General features: G+C 38.5%; 1 protein-coding gene across 1 annotated transcript in view; it reads right to left on the bottom strand.

The window, feature by feature from the left end:
• Grip1 (glutamate receptor interacting protein 1) overlaps positions 1-23,138 on the bottom strand; it is a 574,087-nt gene that overhangs the window by 99,641 nt on the left and 451,308 nt on the right. The window contains exons 5-7 of the mRNA XM_048360113.1: positions 19,048-19,131; positions 15,598-15,673; positions 12,170-12,315 (exon numbers count right to left, since the gene is read on the bottom strand). Coding sequence (XP_048216070.1) covers positions 12,170-12,315; positions 15,598-15,673; positions 19,048-19,131 — 306 coding nt within the window. The remainder of the gene's footprint in view (positions 1-12,169; positions 12,316-15,597; positions 15,674-19,047; positions 19,132-23,138) is intronic.

Here is a 23,138-nt window from a genome sequence, read left to right as displayed (position 1 = left end):
TTAACACTAAATAGTTCATGTGATCCTGGATATGTAACTTTACCTCCTTAAGACATTTTGATTTTATCTGTTAAAAAAACCCCAAAAGGGCTGGGGATATAGCCTAGTGGCAAGAGTGCCTGCCTCGGATACACGAGGCCCTAGGTTCGATTCCCCAGCACCACATATGCAGAAAACGGCCAGAAGCGGCGCTGTGGCTCAAGTGGCAGAGTGCTAGCCTTGAGCGGGAAGAAGCCAGGGACAGTGCTCAGGCCCTGAGTCCAAGGCCCAGGACTGGCCAAAAAAAAAAAAAAAAAACCCCAAAAGACAAAAAAGCTAGGTGCCGATGGCTCACACTTATAATCCTAGCTACTCAGGGGGCTGAGGTCTGAGGATTGTGGTTTGAAGCCAGAATGGGCAAGAAAGTCCATGAGACTCTTTTTTTTTTTTTTAAGTTAAAAGAAAAGCCTTTATTGGGAGATTGTCTGCAGAACACTGACTGAGCTTAGCACTACTGAACACTTAGAAATAGTTAAGACAGAAAAGTTTATGTGTATTTTTGCAACAATTAAAACATTTGAAAAGGAAGGCACTGGTAGCTCATGCCTGTAATTGTGAGGCTGATATATGATGATCACATTTTAAAGTCAGCCAAGGCAGGAAAGTCTGTGAGATGCTTAACTCCAATAAACTACTGAAAAAGTTGGAAGTGGTGCTATGGCTCAATTAGTAAGAGTGCTAGCCTTGATCTTTGCTCAAAGTTTAGAACAGCACCCAGACCCTGAGTTGAAGCACCAGGACCACCATACACACACACACACACACACACACACACACACACACACACACACACACACACAATATTATTCTCATCAACAGCAAACTACAACCAAACTAGGTCATTCCTCTTTTAGTTTAGCTCTGACAATTCTTTTTCAAACAATGTTCCCTGCTTCCTCAACTCCAGCACTGCACACTTTTGCTATAATGGAAGACACACACACACACACACATACGTATATATGTATGTATACACACACACACACACACACACACACACACACACACACACACACACCCTTTTTCCTCTCTATATCTTGTTCCCTCTCCCCAAACATCATTTGATTACCTGGATATATCTTACCAGTTGTTCTGCAATAAGGTTACTTGCCTCCCCTCCCTGCTCCCCTTTCCCTCTCCGCCCAAAAAAGAGCTTAGCCTTTCCATGAGACTCTTAACTCCAATTAACTACCAGAAAACCAGATGTGATGCTGTGGCTCAAAATGGTGAACACTAGCTTTAAGTGAAAAAGCTCAGAGACAGCACGTAGGCCCTGAGTACAAGCCCAACAACAACAACTCCCCTAACATTCTCAAACAATGGATAATAATATATGTGTCAGAGTTCTGTGACAATGTGAACTCATAAAATATGTAAGGTGCCTGGTACAAGGCGTGGCAGATCTTGGCAGATACCAACTGCATAAATATTAATACTCATTCTCTCCTCTTCAGTTACTATCTGGACATTCTGATGACATCTATGACTTTTAATTAGTGTTCTAGCTGGTATGAAAAATCACTTTCTGTACTTGGCCAGACAAAACTAGAGAAAAGACTACGAAGCCAAAAAACTTAAATAACTTATTTATATGCCCTAAGAACTTTCAGTTAGTGTTTACTTCTAGGTGAGATGCAGTCAGGTTATTCCCAAGGAAAAGTTCGAAAAGAGAGAGAAGAAAGAGAAAAGGTAGGGAGGGAAGGAGAGGGGAAAGGAGGAGGGAGCTAGACCGCCAGTATATCGTTAGTTACATCTTCCTGTGTTATTCTACTTACTCAGCTTTAAGTGTTGTGAATGATTTTAATATTATCCTTTCTACAAATTTAGATCGTCTGAACTGCTCTAGATAATCTATGACTAGCAAAGCTATATATGTGGGGGTAAGGTATTCAGAGAGCATCTAGATGTGGAACACTGGAAGTATGCAAATCACAAAATTATGTTTTATATTTTCCAAGCTGGCGTATTTACAATTTCTGCCACAGGAACTCTTCAGCTTGATTGGCCCATCTAAAGCCTAGCTTAGATCCCCACATGCCTTCCCTGGTGTGGGAATCATTCTGGGAAGGCCTCCAACCCTTCACTGAGTCTTTGTTTGGACAGTAAGGCTCACAATACAGAGTGTGCTATTCAGCAAACAAACAAAAAATAGCTTTTTAAGGGACTCAAGAGAAATGTTAAAGTTAAGGAATTATCTCTGAAAAATATAAATATCTAAGAATCACCAGAACAGCTGTCTTAGTGTGAAGTGTCTCAGAAACAATCTGCAGCAAAAACCTCAAAGAAGCCAGAGGGAGCGGCAACAATTAGATGGACCAATCTGTGCAGTCAAAGACTACAGTACTAGAATGAATTCCTGTGAATTAATGATAACTTTCCCATTGTAGTCCCTGAATAATGGGAGTAGGACTTTTGTTTTTTGTTTTCATTTTTGTTTGCCAGTCCTGGGCCTTGGACTCAGGGCCTGAGCACTGTCCCTGGCCTCTTCTTGCTCAAGGCTAGCACTCTGCCACTTGAGCCACAGCGCCCCCTCTGGCCGTTTTCCATATATGTGGTGCTGGGGAATCGAACTGAGAGCTTCATGTGTAGGAGGCAAGCACTCTTGCCTCTAGGCCATACTCCCAGCCCTTTTTTTTGTTTTGTTTTTAATACCTTCTTGAGAGCCACAAACTTAAATGCGCTACTAGGAATGTCTCCAGTGAGCTGGGAATGTAAAGTCTCAATATTCCCCATCTGATGGTCTGATGCTTATTGGAAGCCACACTTACAAGTGTCTATGTACTAAGAGTCTCCCCTTTCTCTGGCTCATAATGTTTTAGCATCTGACTGGACACTGAGTAGAGATGATACAATAGATTTTCACTTCCAGTGAGCAGAAAGAGCTGGCAGTGTAGAGAGGTAGGGATCCTCAGGTGATCTACAGGACTCTAAGCATCAAACATACCACAACAGGCATGTTCAAAAGCTACAAAGTGGGGCTGGGAATATGGCCTAGTGGCAAGAGTGCTTGCCTCCTACACATAAAGCTCTCCGTTCAATTCCCCAGCACCACATATATGGAAAACGGCCAGAAGGGGCGCTGTGGCTCAGGTGGCAGAGTGCTAGCCTTGAGCAAGAAGAGGCCAGGGACAGTGCTCAGGCCCTGAGTCCAAGGCCCAGGACTGGCCAAAAAAAAAAAAAAAAAAAAAAAAAGCCACAAAGTTGTGCTGGGAATGTGGCTTAGTGGTAGAGTGCTTGCCTAGCACGCACGAAGCCCTGTGCTCAATTTCCAGCACCACATAAACAGAAAAGGCTGAAAACAATAACAACAACAAAAACCAGAAAAGGCCAGAAGTGGTGCTGTGGCTCAAGAGGTAGAGTGCTAGCCTTGAGCAAAAAGAAGCCAGGGACAGTGCTCAGGCCCTGAGTTCACGCCCCAGGACTGGCCAAAAAAAAAAAAAAAAAAAAAAAAAAAGCCACAAAGGTAAGTAAGGGTGTCTATTGCAAAAGCTCCTACTTGCTACTTTGTTAAATTGAAGATCTTCTAAAATAGTATTGCTGGACACAGTGATATAGGCCATCTCCCAGTTTAATCCCAGAACTTTCTAGTCTTCAAAGGACTGGAGAGAAGAAAACTTGTGAATTGTGCACCAGTCAACTCTCTTTTAGGGAATCTCCCCCCGCAGTCCTTCACAGACCGAATCTCTATGACAACATTTGCTGTGAGATTTTAGAACTACGGCATTCCTAAATGACTAAAGTTGCTAATGGAGGCTTGGGTAAGAAATCAACTGTTATGTGTGCTAAGGTATCAATGAACACCCTTCCATGGAGCATTCTGAGATGCAGGCAGACTGACTGGGTTATCTACAACTGAAGGAAACGTTTCTTTAAGGGAAAGAAAAGAAATAACAGGAAAGGGAAGGAGAAGGAAAGGATGAAGGGAAGACAGAATCGATGAGAATATTCAAGGATGAATACAAATGGCTTACTTAAGCCTTTATTGCATCTCCTACTACTGTCTTTGGAGATCTCAAGGGAAGAGTAAATATTGCCTCTGAATTTAGATAAAACACAGGGGACATACAGCTTTTATGCTGTCTGCATTCATTCATTCAACAAATATTTAATGTGCACCTTACCGTTTAGTGAAGAAGGCCAGCAAATTAGTATTCTAAGTGTGATTATTACTGGGAAAGAAAAGTAAGAGCTCCCTGGGGAAGTAAGAGACCTAAGTTAGATAGGGTCTCTGGGAAGTTAGCTTTTTTCCCCTCTAGGAAGTGATATTTAGCTTCTGACCTCAACCCAAATGTACAAAACACAGGTCAAGAATGTATATTTTCATTTACGTTTAGAGAATTATGTCTCAGACAGAGAGGCCTATGAACTCAAAGTTTCAGGTCTGTTTCCATCATTCTCATTGAGAATATAAAGTATGTATCATGTCTTCCAGGAGAGGTCAGGGGGCTGTGGTGGGCATTATAATAAGCAATCACACTCTCCTCAGTTATTCATCAGGGTTGTCTGGGAGCCATTTCAATGTTAAAGCCACACTTACAGGGAGAGTAGAGCTTATTTTTTGGATAAAATGACTATTGGGGTAATCTTATATTTTAATGTTCACTAATCTATCAGAATAAATCCTGAAATATAATCATTTTACTATTTGCTAGGCACTAAAGTAAATGGTTGTGGGCAAAGATATAAGTTCTGTGGAAGAAAGAAAGAAGAGTTTCATGCCTGAGAGGGAATCTTGTGGTCTTCTGCTTCTTTGGAAGTTGTATCCTATCATTACAAACTACAAGGGATAGAGAGCAGTGATTCTTTTTCCCCACATAAAGATTGTTTGAAGCTCATTTTACAAACAGGAGTAGGAAATAAGTACAATGTCATAAAAATCAGTAATCTTGATTAAGTTCTTTGGTGCCAGTCTACAAAAGTTGGCTCTAAACTGTTTGTCCTCTTCTCCTCTCAAAAGGAAAAGCCATTCTTGTCTAATAAAGACATGCCAGTGACCTCCAAGAAACTTATGGAGCAAAGAGAGCTTGCCCCTAACGAAGTTGTCAACTTTTCATATTACTATAGGCTAAAATTAAAGGGCTCATTTGCCCCTGAAAGAACATATTTTATTTTAGAAGCATCATCTACAGTCTGAAAATGAGGGGACTTTTAAACCAACTTTCCATTAATTTATTAAATGTCTCAGAATACCAGTCTTTGCAGATAATAGCGTCACAGCAATGTGTTGGCTTTCACACTGGCCACAGGAATGCTGGGAAGTAATCTTTGGGAGATTTGTAACTGTCAGCAGCACTGCTGGGTTGGATGTGATTAGCAAGGAACTGATTGAGTCTCCTTTTTAGATAGTGGCTTAGCCATAAACATTTCAAATCAGGTTGTATTATAGTCAAATGTTATTTTAAAATATTTCTTTTATCTAGAGCATTATTTTCTTCAGGGTGTATATATCAATGAAAACAAGGGTGTGATGACAAATTCTCTGTCTTTAAATTCAAAGACAAGATGAGAAAAGCTTGGGAGGGTCTTGTGTCGCAAGTGTGGAGTGTTGGTCCAAAGGATTTGCCAGACCTTTCTGATTCTGTCACAAAGAATACTACTTAAACTATAATTGACTGGGTTTTTAGGAAAATTTAGGTACTGAATTAGTCTTTGTTACCTTATTTGTCTCCTTAGCATTTATTATAGTACTAAGTTTAGAATGAACTCCTGGTTGATACGCTGCAGTGTTATATTGCTTATTTATTTTTGTTTGTTTTGATAAAGTATTTTAGTTCAGAATTTATCAGCAAGAAGGGCTCTAAAGTTGAATTCCTTATGGTCTAGCAGCTAGTGATACTCTAGCTAATAGTGTGAAAGATCACAACCATCTTGTCCACTGAGTGTCCTACAACCTTCCAAATCCTTCCTCACCAAGTACTTCAGATGGCCACTATCAGTAAATCAGAGATGACATAGAAATAGAAAGTTATTAACTTTCCCTATTCTAGATGAACTTCATATATCATGTATCTAGCTTTGAGATACTGTATCACCTTTGTTTGTCCAATAATTCAGACAGACATGAAGATAAGAAACAGTCAGTCATTCATTCAAGAAACATGAGAGTTTATTTTGTGCCAGGAACCTTACTAGGTGCCAGAATTATTCTGGCTTATCATTTGTAAGGAATTGTGTGGCTGGGTGCTGGTGACTCATACCTGTAATCAAGAGGTAGAAATAGGAAATATGGTATGAAGCCAACCCAGACAAAAAATTCTTGAGATCTCATATTAACTGAAAAAACTGGGTGTGGTGGACAGTGAAAGTCATTGTTCACCTCAAAAATATTTTGAGACTGTATTCAAAAATAACTAGAGCAAATAAGGCTGGAGGGTTGGTTCATGTCATAGAGTACCTGCCTATCAAGTGTAAAACCATGAGTTCAAACCTCAATACCACCCAAAGAGTTACTTATATAGCTGCTGGTATTTCTTTTCTGCTGTACTCTTATACATTGGTTTTGTTGGAAAACCCTTATGATAGTCAGAGTTTCTGAAATCACACCCCAAGATTTCATACCCTACCCCAGATGGCCATGAATGTGTTGATATGTCATTCTCATGATTGTTCTGGCACAGTTGATCTAAAAGAAGAGAGATTATGTAGTGGGCCTAATATAATAAGTCTTTAAAAATAGAGAATTTTCTGTTGTTAATGGTAGAGAAGGAAGAAGGTAGTAGATGAAAGCAGAGATACATAAAGCATGGGAAGGATTCGGCACTTCTTCCCTGGTCTGAAGATTTTAGGGCATGTGAGAAGGAAAGTGGGTGGTCTCCCTCCAGGCACAGAGATGGTGACGGCCTGACAACTTCTACTCTGAGGAACTTCATTCTGTCAACAACCTGTATTAGCTCAGAAGTAGATTTGTTTCTAAACCTCTTGAAAAGAAATTACATTGCTGTCACTTTGACTTGGATGGACCCTAATCAGAGAATGCAGACAGGCCTTGCATGGTAAAGGGTATCATAACGGCATTCCCATAAATGTAGATCATATTCTTTGATGTGTGTATGTGTGTGCCAGTACTCGGGCCTTGAGCTGTTAGTTTTCTCTGCTCAAGGCTGGCACTCTACTGCTTGAGCCAAGCCTCCACATCTGGCTTTTTGCTGGTTAATTGGAGATAAAGAGTCTTAGGGGCTTTCCTGCCCCATCTGGCTTTAAAGCGAGATTCTTAGATCTCATCAGCCTCCTGAGTAGCTAGGATTACAACTGTGGAGGCACTGGTACCTATCTTGTTCTTTGGCCATTTTTATATTGGAGAACCAAAAAAATTTAAAGAACTGCTTCCACTTAAAAATTATAGACTTCTTTTATGTAGATATAATTGGACTTTTGTTAATAATATTTTCTATGATGGACAGAAAGTTATGTTGGTGGTTATGCTACACAAGAAGCATGCATATTACAAACACTTCAGCAGCTCCTGAAAAACTCAGCTTTCAGATAATTTAAGACCATTTATAAGAAGTCAATGAAAAAAACCTGGGTCCAATGTCTCAGCTACTTAATTAGGAAGATCAAAGATTAGGAAGATCAAAGTTCGAGAGCAGCCCAAACAGTTAGCAAGACTCCACCTAAATTAGTAAGCCAGAAATGGTGGAGAGTGTGATTCCAGTTCAAGGCTGACTGTGCAAAAACTCAAGATTATACCTGTGAAATAACTATAGTGAAAATGGGCTGGAGGTGGGCACCAATGGCTCAGGCCTGTAATTCTATTCAGAAGGCTGAGATCTGAGGATCATGCTTGGAAGCCAGCCCAGGCAGGAAAGTCCAGGGGTCTTTTATGATTAATAAACTAAAAAGGAAAAGCTGAAAGTGGTGTTGTGACTCCAGTGGTAGAACACTAGCCTTGAGCACAAAGGGACTGCACCTAGGCCCTGAGTTCAAGGCCAAAAAAAAAAAAGGCTGGATATGTGGATCAAGTGGTTGAGTACTTGGCTAACAAATGGGAGGCCCAGAGTTCAAACCTCAGTACTGCCAAAATAAAAATAAAAATATAAACACAAACAGACAAAGAAGGATAATTTTCTCCTGGGACTAGTGAATGAAAATTCACTGGCATAAATTGATGTAAAACGGAGATCCCAGACAATATCTAGTTGTGATAATGTTAACATACCTACACAACTATGTTTTTAATTACAGAAGGGCTGATTATCTCTTGAAGATTCACAATGTTCAGATCCATCCTGAATAAAACTATTTCTTAATATCCTTGAAAATTAAGAAAATTGAGGGAAAGGGTAGGGTTGGGAGGGATGGTGTAGAATCTAAAGAAGTGACATTGATCAAGATTCATTTTATTAATAAATTGCTTTGTTGAATGACAACTCCTTTGTACAAATACTTAAAGAAAATAAAAATCTATTTTGAAAAATAATTTATTGAAAATGACAATTTTGTTTGCGCAGCATTGGATACCTGTATGCAAGGACCATATGTATCATTTGGCAGAGATGTAGCCTATGTAAAGAAAGGTTCAGTTTTTCCCTCATTATTATAGTTGATCATACTTGAATAATCCAGGTTAACATGAGGAAAGGTTTGAAGATGAGCAGAAAAAGTGAGAGGGAAAGTTGGAGACACAGGCTTCAGAAAAGCACCATAGGTAGATTAAGCAGTGTTGTGATTTAACATTTTATGATGCAGCGTAGGATGAAATCATATCAATCATGGAAGAACTCCACTTTGAATCTGTAGCATAAACATTGATGTTTTGATACATTTCTACAAAGGCCCACTTAAAGATGATTGGTCAGAAGGACAGCTAATCTATGAGCAAACCAACTATTCACTTATGATTAAATGACTTCTTTCGTGTCTGAAGGCTCCAAGGCAAGTGTTTTGGAAATAGGCAAATAAAGATGAGTTGGCTAGTGTCCTCACAGGGTCTGTGGTACCTGGTGTTACACTAAAAGCACATACTGATAATTAAGGCAAAGGAAAATGTGTTCTCAAAAGGCTAAGAAATCACTGCAGAGTGCTCTTTTCTCTTTCAAAAGGGAAAGAAAATCAGAGACACTGAGTAATCTAAATAAGTAGGAACAATAAGGTGAATTGAATCTGGGCCCACATTTGGCATAGTATACTAGAAATTGGGCCTAACATTGTAGCTTTTCATCTTTATTACAATAATTTGTTGGTTACATTTCAAATCTATTAGGATCACTGTAGGTCTTCTTTCTTATTAAGAAAATTCATTTAGATTATACTACAATGAGCTTTATTTTATCCAAATACCAAGAAGATTGACTGCTTTCTAGGGTTTTTTCCAAAGGAAGAATATTTTAAAATGAGAATTGTGTACTTTTTGTATAATTCAAGGGCAAGCTAAAAGTCAGTGCAGGTTTGGTATAACCATCCATACATCTTGACTCTACTATTGACCCAACATTGATGTTCAGAACAATATTCTTGATACTCCATCAAAGACAAGTATTGAGCTGAATATCTATTTTAGAAACAATTTGGAATCATTGTCAAAAATGGCCTAAGGAAAAAAAAAGCTACGGTTTCACATGGCATATCGAAAATAATTACAACAATGATATAACACTTGTTTTCATAACATGGAGTTCATTTCACTTAGCATCATCTTATGTGTTCATAAGGGCATAGCTACTGGGCTATTGTGATCTTCTGCTGTGACTAGCCTGAGCCTGTGCTAATTATTCCCTATGAGGGAAACCATAGAGTCCATGTTTCTTTGGGTCTGGCTCACTTCACTTAGTATAATTTTTTCCAAGTCCTTCCATTTCCTTACGAATGGGGCAATGTCATTCTTCCTGATAGAGGCATAGAATCCATTGTGTATATGTACCACATTTTCCTAATCCACTTGTCTACTGACGGGCATCTGGGTTGATTCCATTTTTTAGCAATGACAAATTGTGCTGCAATGAACATTGTTGTGCTGGTGGCTTTAGTGTGGTCTTGCTTATAATCTTTTGGGTAAATACCCAAAAGTGGGTCTGGTGGGTTGTAGGGGAGCTCTATGTTTAGCCTTCTGAGGAACCCCCATACTGCTTTCCAGAGTGGCTGAACAAGTTTACATTCCCACCAACAATGTAGTAGGGTTCCCTTTTGGCCACATCCCCTCCAGCATTTGTTATTGTTAGTTTTCCTGATAATGGATATTCTTACTGGGGTGAGATGGAATCTCAGTGTTATTTTGATTTGCATTTCTTTTATGGCCATTGATGTAGAGCACTTCTTCATGTGTCTCTTGGCCATTCTTGTTTCCTCTTCAGAGCAGACTCTTTTTTTTTTTTTTTTTTTTTTTTGGCCAGTCCTGGGCCCTGGACCCAGGGCCCGAGCACTGTCCCTGGCTTCTTCCCGCTCAAGGCCAGCACTCTGCCACTTGAGCCACAGCGCCGCTTCTGGCCGTTTTCTGTATATGTGGTGCTGGGGAATCGAACCTAGGGCCTCGTGTATCCGAGGCAGGCACTCTTGCCACTAGGCTATATCCCCAGCCCCAGAGCAGACTCTTTTTAGGTCTTTAGCCCACTTGTTGAGGGGGCTGTATTCCCTTCCTGTGGTTGTACCCCCAGGATCACTGTATCTCATCTGAGTCCCCTGGATACTGTATATACGTATTAGAACTAGGGAAGGGAAAGGGAATATCAAAATTGACAGGCAAAGGATAAAACAGACAAATGATTCCAAAAACAATACTTAAAAAAACATTTGGTGTAAACCAACTGAACAACTCATGGCGGGGAGAAGGAAAGGGGGAGGGAGAAGGGGGTAAGAGGCAGGAGGTAACAAGTTGAACAAGAAATGTACTCACTGTCTTACATATGAAACTGTAACCCCTCTGTACTTCACTTTGACAATAAAGGAAAAAGAAACAACAGAGAAAAAAAAGGCCTAAGGAAATTAATTTATTTTCCTTTTAGAAAATAAGACAATCAGAACTCTGCATGTTGTTTATGGTGATGATCACATTTATGAGTGTTAATTTGTTTGGCAATACTCTTATCCACTCTCTTTCCCACGGATTGTAACCATCCTAAAGCAAGGCCCAGTAAGAAGGTAAATTAAGTGAGGATTGGTAGTCTCCATTTGATATGCCAATGTAATCAGGTTATATGGTCCAAATCAATAGTGGAAAATAGTAGAGTTCAAAATAGAACCCATCATCTACTGAAATTCTGAAATAAATTCAAATATCACATAATAAGTATGAAGAGAAAAGAAAAAGGGTAGAAGGAAAAAGAAAAAGTAAGCAAAGGGAATATTCATTTGGGAACTTTTCATGTTAATCTTCTATCATACCATCTGCCATGTATGCCATCCTAAATTTTAAACAACTCAGGAAACCAAGAGAATATCTTCCCATCTTACTATAAGTATAGGAATAGAGTTACTATTAAAGTCACTTTTTTAGCTGGTCCTGGGGCTTGAACTCAGGGCCTGAGTACTGTCCCTGGTTTCTTTCTGCTCAAGGCTAGCACTCTACCACCTGAGCCACAGCACCACTTCCAGCTTTTTCTTTATATGTGGTGCTGAGAAATCGAACCCAAGGATTCATGTATGCAAGGCAAGCACTCTACCACTAGGCCACATTCCCAGCCCCAAAGTCAATTCTTAATGGAAGACTACTGCATGTGTTTTAATTTTAATCAATGGTACTCCATGTTTCCTTTCCTTCCTTAAGTTTGATGCTGAAATAAATGTCCATTTCTGTTAATTCTATGTAGCTGGCTTTACACTGTGACGTTCCAAGAAGGGAAGAAATATCCTATTGCTCTGTCTATAGAGAGCAGTAAAGGAAGTCATAATCCTCAAGTTAATAATTCTATTTCTTTAGTCTAGAGGGGGGAAAGTACCTACCTGCCAAACAATGTTCCATAGAGAAGAGCGATTGCTTGGTGAGACATTGACATAACAAGACTTCATGATGGAACCTATTGACATGATGCTCTTACACCACTGAAAAGTACCATGCCTTTTTTCTCTAAACTCAAACATGAATGAAATTCTGTCTGCTACAGGAAGCAGAAAGACACATGGTTCATCCACACTGGTTCATCAGGCCAGTGATAGGACCGAGTATGGAAGAGATCACACTCTCAGGACTCTGACATACCCATCACGGAGACATCATATTCTATCAGCAGCGTTGCTTCTTGTCCACATTGTTTAAGAATACTCATGGCTTCAGCATGTGTGGTTCCAAGAAGTCGAATTCCATCCACACTGAGCAGTCTATCACCAGGTTTGATAGTTCCTTCCCTAGAGAGAGAATAGAAGAATAGCCTTTATTAATTTAGTACTCTGGGGCATAGTATTCATAGTCACTTAGCCAAATCCATTCTTTCACACACATTGGGCAATTTTTCCCTTTGCCTGTCTTTTAGGCACCAAATACGGCAGCAAGAGTGTAAAGAAGTAACCCAAAACAGTAAATTGCAGCAACACAAAAATTAGCAATGAGAAAACAACTACATATTAGCAAATAGCCTAACTACCCACAGTCAACTCTTGGAGTACAAAAGCAAAAAGGTTCATTTTCCCTTTTCTAAGTTTTCTACCTTTGAGTCTAAAATTGATTTATTGGAGTCCAGTTTTAAAAAAAGCATTCACCTGCTTCCCTCCAAATCCAGGTGAGCAGAAAAGCTTTCTAACTTCATCCAATTTATTACCAGTGAACCCAAGTGGAAAGGGAAGAGTGGGAGAATTTTCCTAGTCTGTAAATTTCCCTACTGATTTATAAGGCCATTTGGGGATCATTAAATTGATTCAATCTTACATTCCTCAGAAGAAATAGGCAAACCCTGCTGTGATATAGAATCTCAGGGCATTGGGAGTTGATGACTCAGGTCATTAGTGACACAATGGAGATAGAGGTAGAGTGTGTCTTCCAGAACATGCCCTCCCCATTTTATGTAGGGGATGAAAAAATAATCAAATGTCAAGTTTACAAATTTAGAATTAGGAAGAAATATAAATTATCTTAAAAACATCTTTAACTTAGCTGACTCTAAGTGTTTTTACTCTAAATATTTGTCTTCAATGCGCACAGTCCCATATGGTCTCAATTAATTTGAATACAATGCTCATAAATTTTAGTCTGTTTCTGAGATCCCTTGAAGGATTGATTCCTGCCTTATTCCCCATGGTAAAGCAAGACAACAGGCTTGACCACACGCCTGTCTGCAGGCAGTTATCCCAATGTGGACACGAACAAGGATACCATCCTTGGTTCCCAGGGGACAATAGCCCCTCACCCCAGGTGGAGCATTCCACTGTAGGCCTAGTCAAGGACATCACCCAGGGACCATAACCCATTGTCTATTCTCTAGTTCCTTGTTAAGCCCTATATAAGTCCGCCCCAAAATCCAGTTCCAGGCACAACCTCTAATCCCACGGGAAGGTCTCAACAGTCCTCCCTTGTTGAGGATCAAGTCTGGCCTATTTGTTCTTCGTTCTCCTCCATTTCCCTAACAACCCTAACCTTTAGTGTGAATAAGAAATGGACATGCTTTTATTTCTACCAGATAGGATCATTCCTAGAGACGCATGGGAAGGGAAAAAGGCAATATTTCTGTGTTATCCTTTCCAAAGATAAATGTATGTGATACAGGTGAGAAATTAATGTCATCTTGTTCTCATATATAATATGAAATGTTATCTTTTACAAAAGTGAGCTTTGGAGCAAAATACATGTGGAATTGAATCTTATAGATCTCCTAGCAATAACTGACAGTGACTTACATCCTGAGCCTCTGCTTTGTCATCTGTGAGACAAAAAAAATACTCCTTATTCACCTGGTAGTTAAATAAATAAAAAGGCTAAATAACTAAGGAATTATTGGCCAAATAACACAGTTTCTGGCATGTGGTACACATTTAATATCATTAGTAGTACATCTATTTGTAGAAATATTTTATTATCTTTAGTTGTACAAAAGAGTTGCCACTTAACAGAGCAGTTTCTAAATACATCAATGTATCTTGATCAATGTCACCCCTTTCAACACTGTCACCCCTCCTCTACCTACTCCTTCCCTTACTCTTCTTAATTTTGTAGGATACATATGGGATTTTGGTCTACATTTCCAGCCCCCCCTTTTATGTACCCATTTGCTTGGCCCCACCCTGCTTCTGTACCTAGCTATAAAAATGACAAAAAAAAAAACAACCACCCCATCTATTTTGATTTGAGACAGACACAGAAACAATTAGTACATTTTGTCTTACACTTCAACAATGTCTACTAGCTGGAGTTGTGTTTTTCAATCAGTATGGAATTGACTTCTGTTGTAGAAAAGTAAAGAAGAAACTAAATTACCTCTTAAATTTATACCTCTTAAGTTTCCATGTGATCCAACCAGGCTTATGATAGGAAAGGTGAAGGAGCCTATCCATCAAGTATTCACATTCTTAAGGAAGAGAAAGGGAAGGGATGGAAACTCTAGAGACTAGCAATCCTTCCATTCAATTAAAAGTCACTCTTAGTCACTTCTATTCCGACATTCATCAGGGGGAGAAACTAATACTGACAAGCATGCTGATCACATTAAGAGTCACCCACACCCAATCTCCTAAGATTGAGAAGTTAGCCAGTGAAGAGGATGAATATCAGTGCCTGCCTTGAAAGTGCTAGCTTCTTCAATAAGTGCCAACTTTGTGACAGGGCCCCTGAAAATATAGTAAGGAGCTCAGATTTGGCCAGCACCATCATTGGCCACATGGTGAGTTGTATTATCTGGCATCTTGTCTTGATACACATGCCTGAATTCTTACAGGAAGGGACGTTCCACTCCCAGGTTATGGATGTTCCCTAATCCCTGGAGATGGGTGGGCATTTGGCCCACAGGTGATTGAACCTGTCAGTCAAGTGCCTGGTACTGGGAGCTTCCTGGGACCCTGATCCCTCACCTGACCATATTTAGAGTAAAGTCAGCTTAGACACCATCACACCATGCCACATGTCTGTCTTTGTGTCCTGTGTCCTGTCTGCTGGCTTGTCTCCGGTTACAGTGGGGTCCCAAGTCAGCTCTCCATTGGCGCTGAATTTGCTTGTTGGTATGGTTTTTGTTCTATCTTTCCTCTCTGGCCTGTGTCCTGACAGTGTTAAGGGTATTTGTTGGCTGCAGGTCTTTGTAACAACTGGCTGCCTGCCGACTGCTAATGCTCTAATAAAGACTCCCAGATTTGATCCTTCAAAATGTGGCTTCTCGGATGATTTACTATATAGCAAAAATGCCACATTATCTTCCCCTTTGATAAAAATGAGCCAACATGAAAGGCAGTTAGGACTGTATATATTAGCAATGGAGGAGATTGAGCTCAGAACGAAGTTACCAAAGATAAAGTATAGTAAATGTAGAATCTGGTGGCAAATCTTATTTTTCTGTGATTTTACAGCCCAAACTCTTTTGACTTTTCACATGCTAATGTATATACCTAATATCTCTTTTTCAGTATAACAATTATAAATCAATTTCTACATCAAATTCTCCAGTTCTACTTAATCTATTTTGGCTAGTGATACAGAAAGATGGAGCTCACCTGTCAGCAGGCCCTCCAGGACGAACACACGTTATCACAACTGGACGAGATTTATTTCTATCATCATGTGCTCCCCCTAGCAAAGAAAAGGAATACAGCTTTAAAAATATGCTTTTTATTGTTGCCATTAAAAGCATTCACTTCCAAAATATCAGCTTAGGACTGTAATGCATTTGTTGATGTATGGGGGAAAAACATGTAAAAATTTGCTTCTGGCATATGATGGCCTTCAAGGTCTTATTTGTTTTTGTGAGGTTATAGTTTTGAAGTGGCCACTTGTGAAGAAATATATGGCTGTGATAAGGTGATGTAAAACATACAAGACTCATACAGCAAAAGATCAACTAATCACAAGTTCTAGCCCAACAGGAAGAGCTGGCAATCATCAACAAAGCACAAATGTATGAAGCCTGTGTTGCTCAACATGGCCTATAATACAGCTGAATAAGTAGGTCCACAATCTGACATAAAGTAAAAGTTAAAGTGAAAAGAAATTAAGTCTCTGAAGTAGTTTCTATCAAAAGAGGAGTATTCAAAACTATGGGGGGAAAGTTGTCAGATTGTATCAAGTCAACTTCAATGGGTTCTTAAGTTATAGACAAAGAAAATCTTTCCACAGGAATTTTTCAAACACATAGATAGTTGAAGATAGGTGATTTGCTGTAAATTCTTTTTTTCATCCAGATTCCCTTTAAACCACTCATAAAGTCTGTGCTTTCTCAGATTCTGCTTGAAATCCACAAAGCTGGTCTTAAACTTGGTTCATAGAAATTTGGCCACACTCAGTTGGTCCTTTGTTCATGGATTAAGCACTACCCACATACCAGAAATTATTCTACTCTTCTGGGTTTACATTTTGAGATTTAAAATTGTTGCAATGTGAAATGAACATATTGGTAATATTATGTCATCAGTTGTCTTGAGGTACTCATGAAATTCAATTGCTTCTATTGTTTGTATCTCTTAATGATAAACGACTAGCTTTTCTGTTATTAGTTTGATTTGCTATTGATTAACCTTACAGTGTCTAAAAATGAATATGTGCATTAGCAGTACTTTTTGCTGCATTTTTCAATGACTAGGCTTGTTTGTCTTTGATGCAAAAGCATTCCTTCACTTTTATATTTCAATAACAGGTTTGTATAGACCACCTTCAATCTGAATTCTTTGCACAATAATACAATAATTTTTATCATGTTTATCTCATTAGTTTACACATATATTTAGGAATGGTTTCAGTCATTGATCTTGAGGTCTATTGTTCTTACTACAAATAGGCTTTGGTGAGAAAAACAGAACCACCACTGATCTAAACTTCACGAGGTCCTAGTTCCTCCTCCTCTCTATGAATCATGTGAGTATTTTATTAATTTGCATTTTAAATATGATGAACAGGATAGGGTTCCTATCTTAGGACTTCAGAGTATGTATTTCTATGTTGACATGCTTAATAAAGACTTGACAGAAGCACCAGGGGCTCATGCCTATAATCCTAGCTACTTAGGGGGTTGAGATCAAAGGACTATGGCTTGAAGTCAGCCTGGGCAGAAAAGTCCTTGAGAGACTCTCATCTCCAATAAACTCCTCAGAGAAAGAGAGAGAGAGAGAGACAGAGACAGAGAGAGAGAGAGAGAGAGAGAGAGAGAGAGAGAGAGAGAGAGAGAGAGAGAGAGAGAGAGACTGAAGTGGCACTGTGGCTCAAGTGGTAGAGCACTAGCCTTACACACCAAAAGGCCCAGGGAGACCAAGTGCCTGTGGCTCATGCCTGTAATCCTGGCTACTCAGGAGGCTGAGTCTGAGGATCATAGTTCAAAGCCAGCCTGGGCAGGAAAGTTCATGAGACTCTTAACTCCAATTAACCACCAGAAAAACAGCAATGTTGCAGTGGCTCAAAGTGGTAAGGCACTGGCCTTGAGCTGAAGAGCTTAGGGACAGTGCCAAGGCTCAGAGTTCAAGCCCCAGAACTGACACAGAGAGAGAGAGAGAGAGAGAGAGAGAGAGAGAGAGAGAGATTTGACAGTTTGACCCAGATTAGAATAACATTCAGTCACTTAAAATAAGTTGGTATAAGTCTTTCTTTTAGACCTTGATGCATGTATACTAATTAAGATATGTAATGTTAATATTCTTTTTAGTTTTGTACAAGTGAACATATTTCTTTTAGTCTTTCATGCATGTAATGCTTATTAAGATGTATAATCTTAATTAAATTGTTTTTTCAGTTTTGGCAGTACTGGTGGTGTTTAATACCAGGACTTCATTTTTGCTAGGCAAATGTTCTAACACTGAACCACATAGCAGACCATATATTTATTTATTTATTTATTTACTTTTTAGAGAAAATCTGAATTTAACAGTGTACATTCCTGGACCATGATCTTCCTATTTTAGACTTCCCACTGTATCTAGGATTACAGATGTATGCTACCACATCCAGCCTTCTTCAGTTGAGATGAAGTCTCACAAACTTTTCTTTGGATTAGCACAGAATCACAACTTCCCCAATCCCAGCCTTCCCCATAGCTTGAGATGGCAGGCATACACTACTGCATTCAGATATTGGTTTAGAAGGGGTTTCAAACTTTTCTGCCCAGGCTGGCCTTGAACTGCAACCATCCAGATCTCAGCCTCCCAAGTACCTAGGATTATAGGAATTAGCAACTGGTGATGGGCTTAATTAGCATTTTAATAATAATTTTGATAGAATTTTGACTCTGGTGAGATACAGAGTAAAAAACAAAAACAACTGAAAAATGTGAAATGTTAAAAATGTTCTGATATTTATAGAATTCTGAAGTAAACCTCATTTTCATAGTAGGAATCAAGAGTTGTTAATGTAAGAAGACTCTTTCAGGGATGAAATTGCTAGTAAGAAAAACAAAATAATAAAAAGTAGAAACATAGCTCAGACTTAATGGTTTTACAGGCAAGTTAGAGTCACTAGGAATCTTTATTATCAGAGCTATCCTGTAATAAAATGAGTTAAGCTGATGTACACAAGTACTCAAAGGATTAGATTATCTTCAGCTCATTTTTAGAATGCTACAATAACAAAATGTATTTCAGAAGAAATTAATTTAAACAGTTGGTTAATCCTCATATTACACCGAATTGAGCCAAATTCATCAACATTTTTGATCTGGTGATATAGAGAAAAGGGAAATGCAAAGGACAAGCTTAAAAAGTGATAAATCATAAATTGACAAGGCTGACAGTGGCAGCTGACCCTGTATTAGTGGCTCAAATGAAGCTGATTACTTGAATTCCATGTTGATTCCTGCTTGTTTGACTTACTCAAAGAAAATTAGGTGTGAAGAACAAAGAGTGACTTCACACAATAGAAACATCAGTTTTTTTTTAAGGACAACTTTCTTATTCTCTCAGTACTAGTATTTCAGTGACAAATTCTCCAAAGCATCTTATACTTCATATATTCTAACCACCACCTACCTCGTATTACAAAACCAAAGGTATTGCCTTCTTTATGTAATGTGACCTCCACTGTTCGGAAAATAACATTCGATCCTTGTACAGCTGAATAGGGAGAAAAGAGAGGGGGATAAAAATGTTAAGTTGTAATAAAAATACTATTTTTTTCAATGTGGTTTAAGATACTATAAGTACTATTGCCATATGATGTGTCTTTACAAATGAGGAAGCAATAATTCCAATCAAATAGAAGATGTTAGAAGACAGTAACATACACCATTTGTCAGAAGAAGTTAACTGTAATAACATACACATACATCATGAGTGACTTGTGTAAAGATAGTTCCTTATCTTCTATGCAGACAGTTTTTAGACAGAGGGTGAAGGCAATCTTTAACAAGTATATTTGTTTTCTTTTGGAAAATATGCAAGTAATATGCTTTTGCAAAGCTCATGAAATAATTTCTACAGTTATTATTTTTTTCTTTTGTAGCTGGCATAGGAAGAAAAGTGTTATTCTCAGATTGCTATCAGTTAAATTAGGGTGATGAAACAGGTGCTCTATATAGCTATTGAAGCCCAAATGACTTGTAGACTTGTAGAGCAAAAGAAATCCTAAGTACATTTAAAATTACTACTAAGAAAATAAATATCTACTTAATTGTACTCGGTATCACTATGCTTATAACAAGATGTTTCCCTGTTTATTGCTTTCATTTCACAAAAAGAAATTGCATTGCTAAGTTGCTATCTCTAATTATATTATACACATGCATTGTAAGTTATATGAAGACACAGTCACTGAAATATTTGGTAAAATTGCTTTTGTGAAACCCAGTGACGAAATCAGATTGTATAACATATTATGGTTGCATTTAAAATGAAATTTCCACAAATTAGTATTTTCTCATCATGAGTATGGGAATGTTTTTGTTCATAGAGACAAAACTTGTGTGATATACAGAAGTAGATCATTTTAGATCCTTCCCTTTAAATTTGTATTATAATATCGAATGCCATATTCATTATCACTAACACATGTTTACATTGTTCCTTAATCCTAAAGAGCTTATTTCATATAACTACCAACAAGAAATATGTGGTCTGTGACTTACAGTGCTCCATCACAATTTTTCAACTTTACGACAATGTGCAAGCTCTCTCCTACAACACTGTCTTCACTTTCAGTCTAATGTTCAATAAACAACATGAAATATTCAACATATTATTATAAAATGGGCTTCTGTTATCTGATTTTTGCCCAACTGTATGATAGTGTAAGTATTTGAGCATGTTTATGGTCAGCTTGGCTAAGGTCTGATATTTGGTAGGTTAAATGTTTTAATAGCATTTGAATGTTTTCAGTTAATGACAGGTTTATTGAGATGTAACCTGACTGTGGCAAGGAACTGTGGTATATAGACAGAAATTTTAAAACATATTTTCCTTGTCATGAACAGAGATAGCTGGTAGTGTAAGCACTGATTAAAATTCTTTTGTGCTGGTAAGGGGCTTGAACTCAGCCTTGGCACTCTTCTTTAGCTTTTTGACTCTAGGCTGGTATGCTACCATTTGAACCATAGGTTGACTTCTGGCTTTTGGCTGGTTAATTAGTAACAGTCTCAGGAACTTTCCTGGCCTGGGCTTGCTTTTTGAACCACATTCCTCAGATTTCAGCCTCCTAAGTAGCTAGGATTAAAGGCATTAGCCACTGGTGTCCACCTTAAAAATTATTTCCAATTACCAAAAAAACCCCCTGAATCATTAGAGGAATATTATACAAATGAGTATGAACTACATACCTTTAAATTCACAAACCCAGTCTGAGGTATAAGTCAGGATGCACGCTGTCAAGCCATGATACACAGTACCATAAGAACTTGGATCTGCTGAAAAGCAGCATAAGCCTACAGCTGAACAAATGTTTTTCTATACTGCTGATTTAATTAAATGTCATATTCTTGCTATCAGGGGAATTTCAGTTTATTCTAATCAACTAGGAACAGTACATATAAACAGCTGAGAGAGTTGAGGTATAGTTTTAATTAAATGAAAAAACAAAATTAGCTTGAAACCAATATTTCCTTATTGTCCATGACCCAACAAACCCTTTAAAGAAATTGGTTTAGAACACGATGCTTTCGTTTTATTGGTAACAGGAAAGCAAAGGCTATGGTATGAAATAACTGACGAGCATCTACCATGTGCCCAGAACCCTGCAAAATGGTTTGCAAATATTATTTTATTTAACCATTAAATCATCTTTCAATTATATGACACCAAATTCTAATTCTGGGCCATCTGTCCTTGTTGGCTAGATGTCTGTACTGGGAATGCAAAGTACTACATTTTTAATTTCATTTTAGCTAAATCTTGCTGACCACAAAATCTTACAGTGAAAGCTAAAAATCTCTATAAAGACTTTGGGGATTATCTATAGCTTTAAATTACTTACACGATGGCTCTCCATCATTTACAACGATACATGTAATGGATGGAGTAGATTTGCTCATTGTAGTTTTTATTTGTATTACTAGCTCTTGGTGACAAAGCCATGGCATATTACGGATTACCTCACACATATGCAAGCTGAGGAATCAAAGGGGCTAGGTACTAATGCATTTCACAATGTTAAACTTCAGTATTTACTTGCTCTGCTATCTCGTTTCTGTATGTGAATATATATGTGCTGCTATAAAATCACAATGCACTCTTCTCTCGCCCTTCTGCCCTTTAGCTCCCGTAGGCAGGCAGGAGTTCTATACTTTCCCACTGCATGATGCTACCCTTTCCTGCCTGACTTGCTTTTTTCCGCAGTAAGGTTAAGAGACACAAGCAGAAGCATGGTAGGTGCTCAATGTGTCTGGTTCTCTTCTTCCTCCACCACAGAGAGAGCTCCTGAGCACCAGTGGCCCTACAGACTCAGTCCCAGAATGAATCTCATGGGGGAAAACGTGACTCTCTTTTTCTTCACCATCACCACCACTTTTTGCTATCTTCACCTAGCATTTGTTTGTCTGGCTTAGAACTGACAAGAAGGCTTTCCAGTGGCATGTGTTAGCACATTTATTTGATCTAAAGCTAGCCTTATCCAGCTGGTGGTTCCCAGTGAAGAGTGCCTTTGCTAATCAGATTATGTGACAGACTTCTTTAATTAAATAAGGTAAATGAAATGTGTAGCTCCAAGGTTTAAATAGAAACAGGATTTGATTTAAATAAACATGTCAGAAATTAGATTCTTTCCAACCTGAAAGTTTAGGTGTCAGCTGAAAATGGATAAGATTATTTAACATTTCAACATTCTGTAGGGGTTATGGAACCACAAAATTTGAAGATAATGCTCCTGACCAATTTTTTATGCATAAATCCATAAGGTACCATTTTGGGCATAGACTCTCTGTCTCTCTAGATACAAGTTTGAATCATCACACATTTTCCGGGTTTAAAAGAACCATAAAACTAATTTAGACCAGTAATTTCCTTTTCATAAGGAAACTGAGTCACGGGGAAGATAAGTGGATTGCCCAAGGTCAAACTTCAATTTTTTTTTCTCTATCTGATCTCACATACACATATCCTTATTTCAGTTCTTTCTGAACTCTGGGGATGGCTGAGAAAGAAGTTACTGTTTTGACCCAGGGCAGCTAATCTTTCAACATGCAGTTCTGTTCACAGGGTCTCAACTGGGGGTGGGGGTGGGGGGCTTTTGCTCTAGCAGTTGGAGCCAAGTGAAGGAAAGGCCTGTTCATCTTTTCAGTTTCCCTGAACTCAAATATCTTATTAAGTTCTTCACACACCATAAAAACAGACAAGGAACACCTTTGGAGAATGGACTTCTGTCTGATCTCTACCAGGAAAATCTAAACTTCAGGTGTTTAAAAATATGTTTTCCTTTTTTCTACTAGCTTTATTGCCTGAGAGAATAAAGTTGGTATAACCAGCAAGTAATGATAGGCTTTTACTCATAAACACTTCTCTTACCCACTTTCCCTCTTTAACACTACTAATACTGTGTTGATTTAGGATATGGCTTTTCTTTTGGCAAGCTAACATAACAGGGTTATAGCCTCTGATCTATATTACATTTGACTTCCCAAATGATTAATCTAGGA

The sequence above is a fragment of the Perognathus longimembris genome, chromosome 1 (assembly GCF_023159225.1).
Source record: "Perognathus longimembris pacificus isolate PPM17 chromosome 1, ASM2315922v1, whole genome shotgun sequence".
NCBI classification, from domain to species: domain Eukaryota; kingdom Metazoa; phylum Chordata; class Mammalia; order Rodentia; family Heteromyidae; genus Perognathus; species Perognathus longimembris.
The sequence above is the reverse complement of the archived record's forward strand: the minus strand, read 5'-3'. Positions and strand labels throughout refer to the sequence as shown.